General features: G+C 38.0%; 3 protein-coding genes across 7 annotated transcripts; 1 reads left to right on the plus strand and 2 right to left on the minus strand.

Annotated features, from left to right (window-relative positions):
- Positions 1-208: 208 nt before the first annotated feature.
- LOC9328536 (vesicle-associated protein 2-2) lies at positions 209-4,212 on the minus strand. 2 transcript variants are annotated; one of them, XM_021012550.1, is made up of 10 exons: positions 3,889-4,054; positions 3,505-3,696; positions 3,034-3,145; positions 2,459-2,529; positions 2,248-2,329; positions 1,752-1,867; positions 1,478-1,657; positions 832-1,302; positions 678-755; positions 209-584 (listed from the first exon to the last, which is right to left on the minus strand). In XM_021012550.1, the coding sequence occupies exons 3-10, from the start codon at positions 3,080-3,082 to the stop codon at positions 471-473; spliced, it is 1,161 nt and encodes a 386-aa protein (XP_020868209.1). In that variant the 5' UTR covers positions 3,083-3,145; positions 3,505-3,696; positions 3,889-4,054; the 3' UTR covers positions 209-470. The 2 variants fall into 2 exon arrangements, with proteins under 2 accessions (XP_020868209.1, XP_002892474.1); XM_002892428.2 differs by lacking the exon at positions 3,505-3,696 and having other exon boundaries at positions 3,889-4,212.
- A 2,083-nt stretch (positions 4,213-6,295) lies between these two features.
- LOC9328537 (superoxide dismutase [Cu-Zn] 1) lies at positions 6,296-8,542 on the plus strand. The gene is made up of 8 exons (XM_002889670.2): positions 6,296-6,438; positions 6,843-6,939; positions 7,034-7,135; positions 7,233-7,328; positions 7,519-7,550; positions 7,647-7,722; positions 7,890-7,943; positions 8,318-8,542. Exons 2-8 carry the CDS (start codon positions 6,864-6,866, stop codon positions 8,338-8,340), a joined length of 459 nt encoding a protein of 152 aa, XP_002889716.1. The 5' UTR covers positions 6,296-6,438; positions 6,843-6,863; the 3' UTR covers positions 8,341-8,542.
- Positions 8,543-8,638: 96 nt separating this feature from the next.
- Positions 8,639-18,355, minus strand: LOC110224737 (DNA replication ATP-dependent helicase/nuclease DNA2). Of its 4 annotated transcripts, XM_021011593.1 has the most exons (36): positions 18,144-18,350; positions 17,930-18,037; positions 17,396-17,761; positions 17,073-17,240; positions 16,755-16,967; positions 16,621-16,683; positions 16,235-16,441; positions 16,098-16,151; positions 15,970-16,031; positions 15,534-15,666; positions 15,317-15,427; positions 15,109-15,205; positions 14,766-14,848; positions 14,263-14,328; positions 13,970-14,125; positions 13,820-13,875; positions 13,665-13,722; positions 13,476-13,586; positions 13,342-13,398; positions 12,812-12,946; positions 12,467-12,721; positions 12,121-12,195; positions 11,867-11,988; positions 11,712-11,778; positions 11,489-11,593; positions 11,197-11,364; positions 10,916-10,985; positions 10,690-10,841; positions 10,388-10,465; positions 10,216-10,308; positions 9,993-10,130; positions 9,582-9,621; positions 9,416-9,489; positions 9,214-9,351; positions 9,001-9,120; positions 8,639-8,912 (listed from the first exon to the last, which is right to left on the minus strand). In XM_021011593.1, exons 3-36 carry the CDS (start codon positions 17,735-17,737, stop codon positions 8,787-8,789), a joined length of 3,993 nt encoding a protein of 1,330 aa, XP_020867252.1. In that variant the 5' UTR covers positions 17,738-17,761; positions 17,930-18,037; positions 18,144-18,350; the 3' UTR covers positions 8,639-8,786. The 4 variants fall into 4 exon arrangements, with proteins under 4 accessions (XP_020867252.1, XP_020867253.1, XP_020867256.1 ...); XM_021011594.1 differs by lacking the exon at positions 17,930-18,037; XM_021011596.1 differs by lacking the exons at positions 8,639-8,912; positions 9,001-9,120 and having other exon boundaries at positions 9,258-9,344; positions 18,144-18,355.
- Positions 18,356-18,425: the final 70 nt, after the last annotated feature.

An 18,425-nucleotide genomic window follows, 5' to 3' on the forward strand; every position in this document is an offset into this window, starting at 1 on the left:
CTAGAATATAATCTCGTGAAAGCAAACCAAGCCTAAACTGCATAAACCAAACTCAACCAAATAAGTCTACGAATTCTTAAAATCGAAATAAATAACCTAAACTGCATAAACCAAACCAGGCAGATAACCGAATACCCATCACTAGGCCCTATGGCCCCTGGTCTATATGATGACGACGATAAAGAAGAAAACAAAAAACAAGGGAAACTCAGAAGAGACAAATCCAACAAACTGCTTCAAATTAGTAAAAGAAGCAGAGAAACAAAGCATATAATCATACCATATATGTCCTTTGTGTTAACTAACACCAATGCTATACAGTCTATCATATTCCATCTTAAATGTGTCGGAGAAAAATCATTCATCCCCTCCCACAAAGCAAACCCAAACAGACAAAACTAACCCTTTTACCTTCTTTGTCTATATATCCCGACTGCACACTTGATATGATATTGAGACCGAGCGAGTAGTCAAGTGCGCAGACAGTACCCGATAACATAGCTGATGAATGCCACAACGCATACATACAGCAGAGGGAACCCATTGTGCACTTCTTTCACTATCTTCTTCGTTCTCAGTTCCGCCTGCATCATCATCAAAATACAAGCTTCGTTATTATGAAACTGTTTTGCTTGTCGGAGAAAGAAACAGCTATGTTTCCTCACTAGTATTCTCACCAGCTCATGTTGCAAGCTTTGTCTGTGTTGGGAGCTTATCGATCGCTCCTCCATTAGCTTTGAAATGGTTGAATCAGCCTGCACCGAATTCAAACTCTTTAGCACAGTAACATATAGCACGGAAGTTATGGATTTCTAAATTTGATAACCAGACCTGTTTTAACTTGGATTCAACAGCATCCACTTTCAGCTTCATCTCCTCAATGTCTTTAACCAACTTAAGTTCATCCAATCCTCTGGCATTCTGGCCATCTGTTTTCTGCAGCTGGACAACATCTCTCTCCTTAGGTACCTTTGGCTCATCGGAATAGGTTGCACTGTCAACTGAAGCTATTCCATTAGTAAACCCTTGATCCCTATGTAGATCCATGGCCTTCTTCATGGGAGCGTCCAAATTATTTGCATCATCTGCATCCTTATGAGACCTAATTGGATCGAATCCAGTTTCTTTTGCCATCCTCGATGAATCGTAGCTATCTTTAGTTGCCTTCAAGTCATTAGCAGTATATCGATCTTCCATAAAATCCACGGTGGCCATTTTTGGTGTCTTTAACTCCTTTGCATTGCCGGCTGCCTTTAAGTCATCATGTCCAACCATCCTAGGCTCTTTTGCAATCTCACCCTCCTAGAAAAACAAATTTTGAGAATAAATCCCTATTGCACCCAATAACTGTGATTATAGGCTAAGCTAAAATGGACTTGCTGGAAAATAACTACACTCACTGCTTGGAAAATTACCCTTCAGCAATTACTAACAAATCATAAAAGTTGTTGCGGAAAGGGATAACTACTCTTCTTACATATTGTGGCGGAGCTAGGGTCTCTGACTGGCTATATAAACGATCCTTGAGGATGGAATCTTTAAACCCTGCTTCCTGCTTCGGTGTATTGATTGGAGATAGTTCAGGTGAGTCAGACGGCGGCACAAGAGTGACTCTGAGTTTGTTCTCCTCGATGTGTTTGCCTTCCGCTTTCGAAAACTGCCAAGAGTAAATGAGTGTACATATATACTTGACAGACCAAATAACACTCAAATTCAGGATAAAGAAGATCAACAAGTGTTGGAATGCTTACCATGCTAGCTGTGATGTCTTCATCAGTTGTTTCCGCAGATACAGCAGTACTCTGGATTAAGAATTTGTCTTTGCAAACCATATCTGGAGGTGGTTCTTTAAAAGCTTGCATAATGACTGCATAAACAATATATACAACTCAATAACCCAAAGCATTGACTGAATTTGAATTTCAAGAACCCTATCATCAACCAGTTTACAATTTTGAATGCTCAAACCCAAAATGCAGGTTCCACGTAATGAGAAATAATTTGAACCTTAATAAGCAGATACCTTTTCTCTCGAACAACTACACTGAACTCTGCAAGCCTAGGATCCTAAGAAAATGTCCAAACGCTGTTCATGTCCAAGGGACAAAGGACAGATCTATGCATATATTCCAGTTCATTTCCCACCCCATGTAGACAGACATCATGTAACAGCTTATCACATCGGCCTAAGAATGTAGGTGCGAGAAATTTAAGCATTGCTGGGAAGGATATAAAAAGTAGGCATACCAGTGAATTCACAGGATGATTTTGGTGCAACAACACCAACATTTGGACGAACACAGTACTTCTTCGGTGATGTGGTTTTAACCTGTCAAAAACCACATCTAATTTAATTTTGTATACAAAAAGAATACTGTTTCTCATAAATTTTATAAGATATTCGAAATCCTGAAGCCAGAAAGAAAGAGAAAAAGTTTGAAAAGAATCTTCTTTAGACCTTAAATGCAACATAATGATGGGTAGTATTGGTTAGCTGTACCACGCAAGAACTCTGCTTCTTCAGGTCAACTACAAAAGATGAAACCAGTTAGTATTACAAGGATAAAAATGCCAAGGCAAAGATATTGTTTGACAACTTCCATTTTTTATTATGGATCCTCAGAATCGAAATGAGAGGTAAGAAACCACATCACAGAATTTCACCACATACAAATCCAGCAGCAAGAAGGAGTTTGAAAATTCCTCAAAACAACAGCCACATTAACATCACATCAACTCATCTTACAGGAGAACAGACCCACAAACATTAGCACCACTATGATAGAATTCTAATTAACGAAATAGTGAGAATTCAGAAAACTTGGTATTCATAACTGGAACATGTCTCTCCAGACTCAGCTTTCTGCTAAAATGACTATTTGGCCACTTTGCTTAAGGAATAACACACCCTAGCTATGAAATCCACATTTTACAAAAATATAAGAAACTATTAACAGGACCACAGTGTCTACTCACTGGAACTAAAAAATGATCATTTTGCAATTGATAAGAATCAGTGCCCTAATATCTTACCTGCAAACTGCAACGTTCGTGGTTGAATATCCAACAGCGGCATATTCATGTTGCTGGGACAAAATCACTCAGTATCAAACAGCTACCACTTGCAGCAGGATTCTCGCCACCCCTATTTCAACAAAAATTTGAGAAAAAAACGTAGATCAGCTCAGAATCACTCAACCATGAAACTGTCGACACCAGAAAGAAAAACAATATCAGATCAATACTCTATTTGGGACAATCATAAAACTCAGCTCTCCCATTGGGAACATGACGAAATCTAACCAAACAGTCAACCAGAACAACAGCGAAATCCCCTAAAAAATCAAGTAGTAAATTCAGAAAAGTTTCTGTGTGGAAATGTTTCGAGTCCGGATTCTCCTCTTCCGTCACCATAAACAAACCACCGCACTAACTGGTCGACGAAGCGTTCGCAAATCTGACTGTACGAACTCGCCTGAAGACTCAAACGTGAGTATATTTTACCTTAATGCGTTCGTCTTCTCTCAGCGATCCGGCCGACACAAATTTGTCGGCAACGCGCATTCGAGTAGCCGGAAAACCAAATCGTCCTAGTCCCCCAGTGAGCAGTTTGACGACGATCTAGTTACGCCCTCCATTAAAACAAAAGGGGGGGAAATAAAACGACGACGTTTACGAGGAGCGACTCCTCGGGATCTGCTAGCGAATAGGAAACTCAGATCACATGGATCTTCCCGAGCCCTAGCGATTTCGATTTCTAAAGCAAATTCTAAAGAAGAAAACCTCGAAACTCGAGGAAGAAGAACCTAGTTTCAAAACAAAAAACAAAAAAAAAAAAAGCCAGAGAAAATAATCAACGAGGCTTATGAAATCGGAAGAAAACCTTACCGTATCTCCGACGAAGAACTAACGGAACGAAACTAGAGATTGAGCGGCGAAGAAGCAGCGATCGAGGGAAAGAGAGAAGTGCAAAAACTAATCTTAGGGAAGAAGAAGGTTAGTGAAGGCCAAGTATGGAAAATGTATTAATGTGTTTGAACACATTAAAATTAAAATTTAAAAAAAAAAGTATGGTACTGAGATTGAGAGATGGTGAATATTTGTTGTACCTAACAGCAATTGCTAAACATATATAATTTGTTACGACTAATATTTTCGAAAATTTTGTAACAATTATCGTTCAAAACTAAAAGTAAAGTGAATTACATTCGTTAGATGCCAAAAATATGTGATTGTGAATACCTTTTTCTAATATGAATGCTTTGAGAGGATTACACGCGTGATTCTGATTCGGATCACCACCTTCTTTTGCTTCCCTTTTATGTAATTGTTTTCCTATCTTTTGCTTTTCCATTCATCTCTCTCCCTTTCCACCAAATGAAAGATTTGAATACGTAATCCTAAATATATTCTAATCGAGATTTAGTAATTTGGCCCAAAATATCTTTGTATTTTTGATATGTTGATATCATATCGATGTGTCATAGAAAACATAATCTTATTCTAATTAATATTGACAAATCTCTTATATTTCTATATTGAATCTCCGTCAAACTCGACTCGGTTTGGGTGGATCTCATCCATTTTCCAATAGTTTCTTTTATGTTAGGATTCTAAGTCTCCGTTTTTATCGATTTCAAGTTGTCGATCTATAGGGATCGTGGTCAACACTCAGTGTAAAAAGCTGATTCTGAATCTGTTGGTTGCAATCGTCCAATAACTTCACTATTGTTGATCTCTTTTTAAAAAGTTAATAACACTTGGTAAAACAACTCTTCAGCACGATCAACCACTATGCATGCAAGTAGATTGTCAAGTCTTGATAGAGTTTAAGCTATCAAATAGTAGAGGAATGGAGAAAGATTGCATTGAGTCAACTCTCTCGAGAGAGAACAAAGAGGTATTCATTAAAAAAAAAAAAAAAAGGAACAAAGAGGAAATGTTGTGGAGTAGTTTTAGCCTCAATCTCCCAACAAACTCATGAGCTTACTAGCTCCAAGCTACCTCTTCCTAAACTGTATCGCCCATTGTATCTTATTATAAAATAACTAGTGCAAGTACTAAAGGTTCAAACAAACTTCGAACTTCTACTCCAAAGCTAGCTCATTCTTTCTCTGCTTTGCTTTTTTCGATCCACTTTTGACTCAGTCTTCTGTGGCTTCTCTTTAATATGCTTATCAAGTCTCTTATACATTGTTTAGCTATAGAAGTAAAACAAGAAAGTTCTGTTTCAGGTGTTTCTTTGATTTATCCGATCCATAGGCTTTAGCTCCTTTGTATCATCGCCGGCCTATAACTTATCATGTTGCAAGCTTTGTGTATGTAGAACTAGGGCAGGAAAAAAAACCCTAGCCTTTGAGCGGCCGCTTCTCTCCATTCTCTCTCCTCCTTGAAGACATAAAATAGATCTAATTGTTTTTTACCTGGTTTGATCTTCATCGTCGGTGCTGCGTCTTCTTGATTGAGTTTCAGGAGTGAGCAAGGGCACTGCTCCGTCATGTAGTCGAAGCTGATCTGGTTCGACGAAGGAGGTGTCTTGAAGCCTTGGTTCCCGGTTGAGGACGCCGTGGAGTGCTTCGAAGATCCTCAAGGCTCAACCGTCTTTCTTGTGGCAGTGGCTATGGCGGAAGTTGATGGCGAGAAGGTGGGTTATGCTGTTTTAACTTGCATTCAAGAGCATCCACTTTCGGCTTCATATCCTCAATTTCTTTAACAAGCTTAAAATGAACATGATGAAAATAACTACACTCAGTACTGCTTGGCAATTACTAGTATCTCAAAAACTTAATAAGTCTTTTATATTGTTGGGTGAAAAGTCACTGTCTATTTCTTAAAGCTAAAATTTACGACAAAACAAAAAAATATGACTAAAAAAACTTGTTAAGCGTGCAATCAGTGACCAAGGATACACGATGCATGCAGCCAATTTTAGATTTTGAAGTCTTGTATATACATATTGTTCTGTTATAGTTGTAAAACAAGAAATTCTGTTTCAGTTACTTGTTTGATTTACCAAAATTAAGGAGATAACAATTTGGGAACGCATAAATAATGCCTCTGAACTAAATAACAATATTTTCGTAATAGTGTGATAATAAACACACAACCAATAAATAGGCCATCAAATTTATGTTTAAACTTATACAACCAACCAATAAATAGGCCATCAAAGAGATGACAAAAAAAAGTCATGAACTTTTGTCCAATCAAATTTGACCACATCAGCAGAGAAAAGTCAAAGTTAGGAAAAGTCTATCTTGGATTATCAAGTGGCGATCAGTCACCTACCACCCAGCTTTTGGACCTCGTGGACTTATATAGAAAACAAACAAAGTAACCACACAGGCACACACCAAGAGAGAACACAGATTCAGAGAGGAAATTCAGCATTTTTTTTGATAGCTCAATCACTTACTCTTTCCAAAGGGGTTTCCTGAGGTATGTTTGATTCCGTTTTGGTGTAATTTTTTGTTTCAAATCTTAAATCGATTCTTGTCATGTTTGACCTCCTCTGTGCTGATTTTGATCGTTTCCTATTCCAACTCCGAATCTACGTATAGGTCTCTTTAGGAATTGGTTTTACGATTTATGATCGACGGATCTATTGATTCATTTGCTTGTTTTCTCTTGGTTTTATCACTAGTAAGAGTTATTATAGCTTGGATTGTTGGATATAGATGAATCTTTAATGGGATTAAGATCTATGTTTTGGTGCGCACTTAAAAAGCTTTAAAATTTAGCTGGGATTGATGTTTTCATGTTTTTGGGTTTCCATATCTGTTCCTTGTCTGTTGAGCATCTTTAATTTATTGTTGTCTCTGGATATGAATGTTTTTTTACAGATCACAAAAGGCCAACAAACAATGGCGAAAGGAGTTGCAGTTTTGAACAGCAGCGAGGGTGTTAAGGGGACTATCTTCTTCACCCAGGAAGGAGATGGTAGTTTTTTTTTTATAACATCTTTGAAGCCTATCTTTATATTTAATTTTCCTTCTTTTCAAATGATTGAGTTCTTTGTGTTGGTTTTTTGCAGGTGTGACCACTGTGACTGGAACAGTTTCTGGCCTTAAGCCTGGTCTTCATGGTTTCCATGTCCATGCTCTTGGTGACACCACTAACGGTTGCATGTCTACTGGTAACTCTTATTATACATACCTCTCTGCAATTTTTGAAAGGATTATCAACTTTTGGAGCTTATAGTTATCTTTCGAATTGGGAATTTGTTATCTTAGGTCCACATTTCAACCCTGATGGTAAAACACACGGTGCCCCTGAGGATGCTAATCGCCATGCTGGTGATCTAGGAAATATCACTGTTGGAGACGATGGTATTCCTTCTCAACATTTGTATCCCTCATCTCTAGCTTTTTTTAGAGCACTTTTGCATCTCATTTTTTGCTACACTCTCTTTCTCTCTCAAATTTGATTTTGCAATCTTAGTTTTATACTACTTTTTTCATCTTTCACCAGCTTTATTGTTCATGGATTTACATAAAAATATTGTTTTGCTTTTCTCAGGAACTGCCACCTTCACAATCACTGACACCCAGGTTCATAGCTGTGTACCTGTTTTATGCTCTTTTTCCTAATCCAAAACTGCTATAGTGAACCAATCTCTTAAGATGCATTTTGTGTTCGTTTAACAGATTCCTCTTACTGGACCAAACTCTATTGTTGGAAGGGCTGTTGTTGTCCACGCAGACCCTGATGATCTCGGGAAGGGTATTGACCTTTGACCATTTTTTTTCTTTTGAGATTTTATTTACCCTTATTATGCTAACAGAATTTAAAGGTTACCTAGTCCATTTGAGGGCATCTAATGGATAATGCTTACGATTCAACATCCATCCTAAGAACAGTTTATAACCTTGGTTTTTTTACATTTTCAGGAGGCCATGAACTCAGCCTGGCTACTGGAAATGCAGGTGGCCGTGTTGCTTGCGGTAAGTAAAACTATAACTACATTTTTCTCACATCTCCTGTGGAAAATCATGTATATTCTATTTAGCCTTGATCGTTACCATCACTGTCACCTTAAACTCCATTGATTCTCTGGTAACTCAAGGTACATCTTGGTTTATTTCTTATCTTGCATTTTGGGGTTTCGCTGGAAACCATCGTACATCATTCATATCTGAATATGTTTTATAGTGTTTATATGTTTGGGAAGTGAGTAGAGATTAACTATAGGTTCGTGGGACTTCAGTCCACAGAACCAAATCTTCTGATACTACAGTTTCATTCCGAATGAATTCTCAATCAATCCAATAGACCCGCAAAGGATCAACTGACTGGCCTTTTGTCTACCATTTTGCAGGCATCATTGGTCTTCAGGGCTAAAGCTGCTACGTTTCCAAAGAAGATATTGTTGTAATAACGAGGTCCAACCTTAGACCTGGGTTGGGTAGTTTGTGTGTGTGTTTTGGTTTGTGGCTAAAACCTATGAGCTTAGTGTGGCTCGATGCATTTTTAGTTCAGACAGAAAACAGAGAAAATTCCGTACTTCTATCATTTCATGAATAAAAAAGAGTTGGTTTACTAAGTTCTTTCTTTATATACTTAATTGTTTAATCGAGCTAACCTTCAATTGAGGCATCTGTATCGTTATTAAATTATCTCCGCTTTTCTGGTCATGTAATTATGCAAGTGATTCATGCTCTCCTGAGTTGTTTCTTATTAACAAATTCAGACTCGGAAAGTAGATCGATTTACATTATCAATCCTTTTGGACAAAAATGGAGATACAAGTTAAAATGGTGATATTTGAAACGTTTCTTGATGAGTTGTTATGGTTTTAGGTCCCCCGGCAAAAGATTCAAGATACCTGACTGCTCCTTAACCTTGTTTAGAAGAAGCATCAGAAGTGGAACTCTTGAGAGTGTTCTTTGTGATCCCACCATTATCAACTTTTTCTGTCCAACCCAAACAAAATTTCAATCAATGATCAATGGAATAGACAACATTACTCAACACCATATCCATATGTTCTCTCAGTCTCACCTTTGCTCGTGTTATAGCAACGTTGATCCTATGCCAATCTCCGAGCAATGAAGAAGCAGAGCTTCTTGGTTTCTCCCGCGATCTCACAAAAGATACCAATATGCAGTCTTTATCTCTTCCCTAAAAAAAGTGAGCTCATCAAATGTTGGTTAACTAGCGCTTACCAACTCAAAATGATCAAGAAAAGAAGAACGGTAGGTCCTAGAGCCAAACCTGATACTTGTCAATAGTATGTATCTCCACAGAAGTTGTCGGAATTGCGTGTTGAATGAGGCTCGCTTGTGAGTTATAAGGAGTAATGATTCCAATATCTTTACTATCCACTCCATTGTTTACTAGCTCCTCTACAATCTAAGTAAAGCATTAGCCCACGTTTTCATTAGTTCAAAAATGCATATTTCATACTTCACAGTACCTCAGCTATTATGGAAGCTTCAACTGGATTGTTGATCGCATTCTGATCCCTAGCTTCAAAAGCACGCAGCATATCTACAAACACATATCATATAGTCTCGTGAAAATCCAGCCCATATGGCTAAGAGCTCATGTGAAGAAAAAGCAACTAGTAAGTAGCCAAAAACCTGTATTAACAAATACAACTGTTCTTGTTGGCTCCAGAACCTGATGGAAACACAAATAGGTTATTAGGTTAAGATGCTAATTAGATTATTAGTGGACAAAGCCTAGACCGAGTCAAGGTGCAACACAACAAATATTGTAAAGCAAGACTGGAGCTAAGCTGAAATGCTTTATCTCTTTGTCTAATTAAATAAAGCAGTGCATCAATATCTGAAAGTGGCGTTAAAATTTTTATAGGCTGTCCAAGCCAAGGCTAATTGCGTAATCGAATGCCATTGCTGCCAGGTATCCAGAGTTTTAAGCAGAAGGAACATATTATATTCATAGATCTAGGTTTAAACAGATGTGATAAAATGTTCTGAATTGCTTGAAGATGCCTCTAACTTATAAATGTTTAAGAACAACACACTGACCTTTTTAAGCCATGGCGAAGTAGAACTGGAAGTAGAAAGAACAAGTGTGGCATCAGCTACTTCAGCGGAACCGCAGCATAATCTGTCTCCATATATCAAGGCATTTGATAATTCCGTAATACCTCGACACATTCGGTACTGCACATAAAAGATGTCTCAACAAAGCAGAAGGGCATACCTAATAACAACACGTACTAATTTCATCCTAGTAGATAAGGGCAACCTGGTTTTGTAACACTGAAATTGCCTGAGGATGGGCTTCTGATAACCTGCGAAACAAGCTTATTCCCATCCCATTCTCTCTAGCCTCTGTACTCTGATTTCACCAACACAACAATGATGCTGAAGCTACAGGAAAAAAACAGAGGTATGTCAAAAAAGGTGTAAATGCTTACCTGCACCAGTGGCGGTAGTTGATAGTGGTCACCAACAAGTACAAAGGTAGATGCAAACAGCAAGGGCCCTATCGAAACCTGATCAGTACAAAAAACCACGCATTTCTTAATATTATTCACTTCAAACTCAACTTTGCCGACTCTAACTTTCAATTTTTGTACATAAGAGGATTTTGTCAAATAAGGGCCACTGGGTAAATTTTTTGTATTACGCAAGATAAAAAATTTGCTATCTAATTCCATAGCCATTGTAAGAACTGCATTTCCACTCAAAACTATTGGCAAGAATTGAGAGATCATACGGGAAGGGCAATCTGGCCAGCTTCATCAATAATGCATACGTCAAATCGCCTATTCACAAGCAAGGGACTATTGATTCCCAAACATGTAGAGGCCACAACTTTGACCTGGTCCAACTTTTTTTTGATGTCCTCGACACTGCACATATTCATGGCTGCCACAAAGATAAGTCTCAAATACACTGAGAAGACTCCGAAGCAACAATAGTTGAAAGAATATATAGCAAACCTGAAAAGCAACTTTCTCGAACTTCTTCGTGTACAGCCTCATCTCTACCAATGCGTAAAAACTCAATTCCCTACAAGTGTATTTAAAACAGTATGTCATGTGTATTAAAGTTGTCCTACATGTCTAAAAGTAGACACTTGAAGAAAGACAGTTTTTTTCTTCACTCTTCTTAAGAACAACTCATGCAGTTTATCCGTTGATTTTCCAATAAAATCTTCCTATCCTTTTAGATCTGAATGAAAGATTAATCCAGAAAAATAAGTTGGCTAAAGGATAAGGACCTGTGCTTTTAGTTTAATAAGTAGATTATCAACAGCAGAGTTTGTGTACGATGCAAGCAGAATAGATGAGCCTCTGATCAACAAAGCTTTAACAGCATGAACCATTGTGGAGGTTTTTCCTGTTCCAGGCATTCCTAATATCAAAGCATAGTCCTTTGCAGTGAGTATCTGAAAATAAAGCAAGAAAGCAAGTCATTTATGAGCTCTGTCAAAGAACAAAGAGTGTCCTTCAGACATGCCCTAAGTATAGCACGTTCAACATGAGATTGATGGAAAATAATCATGCAATGACCTTAAGTATAGCTTGGCGCTGATCATTATTCAGACTCTTTTCTGACCAAATATATGATATTGCAGGATCCTGGCTTAGTATGGATCCATTGTCAAATCTAGGAGGCTACAGAGACATGGAAAAAGAACGAAGAGAAAACAACGCATGTGAAGAAGGGTATAAGAAACAAATGGCATCATCTCGGCTAGGAGAAATCTGAAAACAGATGAATAAGACAATTTACCTCAAGATCCACAATCATTTTCCTGATGTTGTGTCCATTTTGTACGAAAAGTTGCATGAGATTGAACCTTGAACAATATGAAGATCGTGAATCAATATCATGACAGCCCATGTAGGTAGGATCAATAAATGGAAAACAAAAAATTACTAAATCACCTCATAACCGAAAATGATGTCATGAATTCATCTTTGTAAATTCTCCATAACTCATGAGAGAGATTTGATACCTCAGAAGAAGGTTCACTCCAAGGAAGACGTAATCGCTTGGATAAAGAAACCTAAGGATGGACATAGCAAAAGGATAATCCCAAACTCTTTAGACATGTCTGGGTAAGAACATCAAATTGTACAAGACAAACTTAGCTAAATCTACAGACTGTTAAAAGAAAACCTAGGATGTATGTGCTTACTGATACATGAATGCGACTAATATCTGCTATAATCCCGTTTGCAACGGTCAGGTGGCTGACTTCTGTGCGAAGAATCTGGAAATGAAAATTTAAACCAACAAAAGGGAAACATCATAAACTAAGAGTGAAAATTAAAAAATCGCCAGAAAGAAAAGCTGGTAAATGACAACAATACTCTCAAGTGGAATCATTTTTCAATTTCAAAAAGTGATTACAGGTTTTCGCATCTGAGACTTTCAGAAAGACATGCATGCTGGTAAGCAAGAAAATTCGGAAGAATACTTTCTGGTGCAACTAAAATTTATTGGTTCAAATTAACCATGATATAAGAAGAAATTAATTGTACCACACGATCCCCAGTTCTAAGTTTGCAATCCAGGTCATCAGTTGCAGGGGTTCCAGTCCTAATCATATCTTCACTGGTTACTCTTTCTCTAGATTCAGATGAGTTTTGACGTACAAAACGGTAGATGAATCTAGTTTCTTTATGAGAGTTATGATGCTGAAACCCATTTGTCATGTCAAGAACCATTGAAGAAAGATAACTAGCTGAGTGGCTGCCCTTTGAACCATGTGGGTGCGCAATATCTTTCCGTAGAAGCTGAAAACAAACATAGATATAAGATCGCCAAAGAAGAAAATCATTAACTTTGTACTCCAGGAAACCATCAACTTTGTATTCAAGGCTGACCTGCATCTCTCTAGCTTCCAAGTCAATTAGCCTGTCCCAGTGTCGGAGGAAATTGAAATGCAAAGTTGATAGATGAGAAACATGTGTGTCAAAGACATCGCCAAGTCCGCTACTCTCTGTGTTTCCACCATCTGCCTGGGGCAAACAGACAAGATGTTTTAGAAGCTTCAACCCGATAAGATATGATGACGGTCAACACCATGAAGATGGACGTTCAACACCTCCCCAAAAATGCTTGAAACATGTAGTTTACTCTCAGGATTTACATGCACAATAATATGACAAACGAAAAGCTTAATATATCGCAACAGATAACAAAATGGAAATTTAATTCAGGTCTCTAGTATCAAGAATGTGATATATAAATCAACCGTTGATTACTTATTTAGCGAGATGGAATACATCCATTATGTCAGATTATAACATGCAACTTCCTTCATGCAAATTCAAATGTTAACCCCATATATGCTTAAACATGTAGAAACTAATACCCTAAAATGTAAATATTAGACTTAGAAACGAGAAAATACCTTATGATAAATCGTGCAAACATCCAGATGGCGACAGTACCGGCACATGTTGGGATTCTAGCATCACAATAATAAATCATATCATTATCTAAAATTCCCAAGAGAAATTGTCATCACTGGAAATCAGAGCATACCCGTAACATTGGCGGCAGTTGCTGGGTTGTTGACGCCACAAGGATGTCATTTGCAAGTTCATTACGACGAATAATCAGACCCACCAAATCTGATCGTTGAACAGATATTCCCTTTACAAGTGAGCAAGGAAAGCTTAGTCACTCCCAATATCTCGAGAACCAAAGAAAGGAACACAAATCTTGACTTACCTGGGTCTGATCTGACTGTAGATAGTACAGAAGGCCATTGTCAATATGCTTCAGGTACCTGCAAAGTGGAAAATGTGATATAAGAATGAAAGTGTAAATTGCTGTCCGTTTTCCAGCAAAAAAGAAAGAAAGAAAGAAAGGCAGCACATAAGCACCTCTCAGACATAAGGAGCGTGTACAAGATCACCTGTGCAGAATGTTCCATTGATGACTGCATAACACAATAAAGACCAAGCGCATAGTTTTTATTCAGCTTTTAGAACTTCAAATTGCAACCTAATATCTAGATAGATCTCCACACAGACCTGACCACTAGGAGCTTTTCCAGATTTAAACTCAAGAGGCATTATCTTCTCATTCCCTGTGTTCATGTCAGATTCAACTATCACTCTGACAGAAGCATCAATCATCCCTTTCAGACCATATTTAGGGGCCCATGACATCTCCTCAATATCAATAACCTGAGGTAAGAAATTTGTTTATATACAAAATAGAAGTCCCATTGGAGGAGATTGCTTAATAAACAACAATTATTATGCAATGATGTCAAATGGAATCCTAAGAAGACAAAAAGGGAGAGAGTTGGAGGAGCTCTAACCTCTGATATCTTAACCATTTTCTTCCCAATGGTAGAACCAAAATCAACATTTGATACCCCCGGGTCCTGTTTATAAACACCATGCCATGAGTTAAGGATGTTTCTGCCTTTTTAGAAAAAGAGAGAGGAAATCAGACAGAGCAGAGAAGCATGCTCAAACTACCCCAAAGATTTCAGTAACTGGCATTTGCACAGTAAAATAAATATAAAAGTGACTGCCAATACGAGCTCTGTACTTTGTAATTGGATATATGTAGGTGAAAGGCAGCATAACAGATAACATGAAAAATTTGTGTTTACCAAACAAGCACATCCACGAGAAAACAAGTCCAACAAACATAAGAGCATAACGCAGTAATATGTGCACGGAACACTATGAAAATATTTGAAGAACAGCCAAGCAGAAGAGTAGCCAAAACAATTACGTCCATTTTAAGGAAATAGTGATATAACAGCCATGAGTAGCTCAAGAAAGAATCAAAAATAGGAAAATACAAGTGTACCTTAGAATATCTAAAATGCTGAATCCAATTCAACATTTTCGGGATAACTTTAAATAAAGTTGATCTCACGTCTCCTTCATGCACTGTAGAGAACATATAATCAAATAAGAAAATGATTAAGTGCATTTCATTGGGTCAACTCTTAGCATGTTCGTATTAAAAGCAGAGCTAAATTTTGAAGTAATGTGAATCTTAAAAGCACATAGAACAAACCAGGTATCACAGCCATTTCATTTTAAAATTCTTAATGTTAATAAGAGGTATCCTAGCTATATTAACTCAAAATTCTGATATAAATAGGAGGTATCCTAGCTATATAGGGACACGTAATGTAGTAATCAACCTCCACATGCATATAAGCTCTCAATACTTTGCTCAATCACTATGCTTGCATATTCCTGCAAACCATCTACAGATGGAGACTCTTGCGTGAGACCAGCCTAGAAAACAAAGGAAATGGATAACACAGATCAGTACATTGCAAGAAATAAAACAAAAACACTCATTTTCCAACAGAATAGTCTCGTCAAAGATTCCATAATGTAGTAAACCTGAAAAACTTGGTGTTGCAAGGTTCCAAGCAAGGCTACTGTAGCGTGTTCATTGGATCTAAGCCTCTCATCTAGCACGGTTCGCCTTGGGCAACCAAAACTTGCGGCAACCTGAAAGGTAGGACAGTTATTCACAACAAAAAAAAGGAAAAACTAAATTAAGTGCAAAGGATTGGTATTTGTAATCAGAGTCCATAAAGTGAAGACGAAAATATACCCTAGTTCCAGCAACAAGGGTATCAGGATGAACAATTAAGAAATTGTTTTGACGGTCCACGTCACACTTGCCATCCCCATCAAACTCTCCAATAACATTGATTGAATCTCCTGGTGATACAGTGCTGTAAAACCTGGTAACAATAAGCCTTCAGTGTTCAGGAGTCAAGTTTCAACCAACGGGAAATGAATTGATGATATTTAAATGCCCCATACGCTAAGAGAATAGAAAGATAAACAACAAGAAAGTGTGTAGTGTGCAATCAGCCGACATTTGGAAACTAAAAATGGCAAAAGCATTCAAGACCAAGAAATCCAAGAACAAGGCGTAATAGATTCATCAAACATTGAATGGAAAAGTAAGACCACTTGCTATTTTTGAAGTAATTTGATCTGAAAAGCAGAGATCACCCTAAATTTCATCCAAAATAAAGTACCATTCATCCCAGAGATACAATGCACATTCCACTCCAGTGTGCTCATCTAGCAGGCGAAGAACCTGAGAGAAATTTAGTCAGGAAATATGAGCATGTACAAGAGAGAAACCTCCGTATACATGACGAACCTTATAAGGACATTGACCCTTAGATGAGCCACCCGAGCCACGTTTCTCTGATACCTGTAGTACAACTCTGGACAATGAGTAACTTTTACATGAAAACCAGATTGCTACCCCCCAAGGACAATTAAGGCCAACTTTACCTCCAATACAAGGAAATAGCTATCTGGATTTATGGAAGTATGCATTTTTGGTAGAGTAACTGGCCCTTCATCTACAGCGCAATCAACGACAGAAGAGATGATATCATCTTTAACTCGAACTTGGGGCATCACAATCCCCACATCATCAGCTGTTTTGTCATCAACTGTGATGACATCCTCCACTTGATCTAACAGTTCAAGCAAGGCCTACAAAAAGAGGCAATATGCTGAAATAATATTTTGACACGCTGTAGAAAACAAATTCTACTGGAAATAATGCATGTAGTCTTGATCAACCACAGGTGGAAGTGACAAATCGTATTACATATATTCTAAATACGCCTTTGGTAAGCATCTAAAAGACTGCACCAAGTCTCAAATCATACCTTTTTATGTTGTCCAGCCCCCGTAGATCCACAAGCTCCGCTGCATGTTACAGTACAAGGAAGCTGAACATAAACAGAGCAAAGTTAAGAAGTACATAAAATGTGCTCATAAATCTATTTATAAAGTAATTTACCTTGTTGTGAGGGCATGAAAGAGACGGTGGGGTCTGGAAAGGACTGTTTCCACTACTTGAAGTGTTAACAATTTCAAACTCCGCATCTGGGGAAGGATTTACGCTTTCCATGACCCTATTTGTTGCAAAAGCTGGTCTTTTGAAAGCTTTTTTTGAGGGGGAAGATAACCACTGCTCAACCTTGGAAGTTATGCCAGATGTCGGACATTGTTTCTGCACTAGTTGCTGTTAGTTTTGATGTGAAGAAGGGAAATGAAACAGCAACCGAATCAAGAATTAGTTTTTAAAAAAAAAAACAAATTAAAGCTGTAAACATGCCTTGTCCAGAGAGCAAGGGCGAATGGTAGAAGATTTAACCCCTACTGGATTTTCTGTCAACTCCATCATCTTAGGAATTTGCTTAGCAGCTGCGCGAAGTCTTTCATTTACAGGAGAGAATTTCCAAGTTATCTCTCCACCACAGTCATCTTGACTTTGCTTTATCAGCTATCAACATAAAAGAAGCGTGTAAGAATTATACGAGCAAAAGGGACTCAACCATGTGGGCAGATATTATAGGGTAAGTAGAATCTTGCAATTACATTACCCAGCAATCTAAACTATAAAATTAGTATATAAAGGAATATAAGAAAAGAAACTACCGTTCCAGGAGAGAATTTGGAGCACTTAAGGTTTTTGGAGATCTCAGGAGATGCCTCCGGGAGTTGCTGGTCCATATCCTTGGAATCATCAGGTTTCTCATCCAATGTGCCTAGAGGGTTTTGAGGCGTTAAAACTGCAGTGTCAGAGGGAAGACCATTCACATTCTGTTGCTCAATTGGGTTGGCAGTGGAGGTATGAGAGTTGGAAGTTGATTGGGAGTTCTGAATATGTCGAAGGAACAACTGCTGGATGCCAAAGTTGGAAGGTTGTGACGAATGATTGGCTGAAGATTGTTTGTTTGATTTCAAAGCTGAAGACTTGGGCTTCTTTCTTGGTGGCATTTCCAATGGCTAATACTCGGCACCCTGAAATTTGGATGGATCTGTTAAGAAACGAAAATTCTGATGGAGCTGATAAAACTTTGAGCATATTAACTTTGCATTAAACTTCAATGATGCACTGTAATAATGTCTTACGGATTCTTATATATCTTAGTCTGAAACTCCAAACAACAAGGCATATAAGTAAAATACCTTTCTCAGGATCACGCTCTAAGAATCAAACAACAAATCCTGAAAGTAGTTGACGAAGCATCCCCGGAAAATCCAATAAATTCCAAAATTAATGGAGCTTCCACAAACCTAGACCCAACAGAAGCTTCCATAACCATAAACGAACTTCGCTACCACTGAAAAACCCCACAATCTACATGAATTGAGAAATTAAAACCAGATTTCGTAAACTAACCAGGCACGGGGAAGTAGAAAGCAATGGCGACGGTGACGGCGATGGCGATGGCGCAAACGACGGCGAGTGAGGCAGTGAGAGACTGAGAGGTGAAGCCTCTGAAAATCAATTTCAACCAAACCCCGCGTCTTTATTCACCTTAAACCGGAAACTATCCGGTTCAACCAGCTGATTCGGTCTGGATTCCAATTAATGTCCTTAACCCGGTGTAAAACCAGAACAAACCCACTAAAAACCGGTGACACTTTTTCAATACTATTGGGTGTTATCAGTTACATTAGC

This window comes from Arabidopsis lyrata, assembly GCF_000004255.2.
Source record: "Arabidopsis lyrata subsp. lyrata unplaced genomic scaffold ARALYscaffold_1, whole genome shotgun sequence".
NCBI lineage: Eukaryota > Viridiplantae > Streptophyta > Magnoliopsida > Brassicales > Brassicaceae > Arabidopsis > Arabidopsis lyrata.

Excerpts from the sequence above, each read along its gene's own strand:
- LOC9328536 (XM_002892428.2), bottom strand. The coding sequence starts at position 3,082 with ATGAATATGCCGCTGTTGGATATTCAACCACGAACGTTGCAGTTTGCA. Across the intron at positions 2,330-2,458 it reads ATCATTATGTTGCATTTAAG|GTTAAAACCACATCACCGAA; the intron begins GTCTAAAGAAGA and ends GGTTTTTGACAG. Across the intron at positions 585-677 it reads AAAGCTTGCAACATGAGCTG|GCGGAACTGAGAACGAAGAA; the intron begins GTGAGAATACTA and ends ATGATGATGCAG.
- LOC9328537 (XM_002889670.2), top strand. The coding sequence starts at position 6,864 with ATGGCGAAAGGAGTTGCAGTTTTGAACAGCAGCGAGGGTGTTAAGGGG. Across the intron at positions 7,136-7,232 it reads TAACGGTTGCATGTCTACTG|GTCCACATTTCAACCCTGAT; the intron begins GTAACTCTTATT and ends TTGTTATCTTAG. Across the intron at positions 7,944-8,317 it reads AGGTGGCCGTGTTGCTTGCG|GCATCATTGGTCTTCAGGGC; the intron begins GTAAGTAAAACT and ends ACCATTTTGCAG.
- LOC110224737 (XM_021011594.1), bottom strand. The coding sequence starts at position 17,737 with ATGCCACCAAGAAAGAAGCCCAAGTCTTCAGCTTTGAAATCAAACAAA. Across the intron at positions 13,876-13,969 it reads GAAAAGCTCCTAGTGGTCAG|TCATCAATGGAACATTCTGC; the intron begins GTCTGTGTGGAG and ends TGTGTTATGCAG. Across the intron at positions 11,594-11,711 it reads AAATGATTGTGGATCTTGAG|CCTCCTAGATTTGACAATGG; the intron begins GTAAATTGTCTT and ends ATGTCTCTGTAG.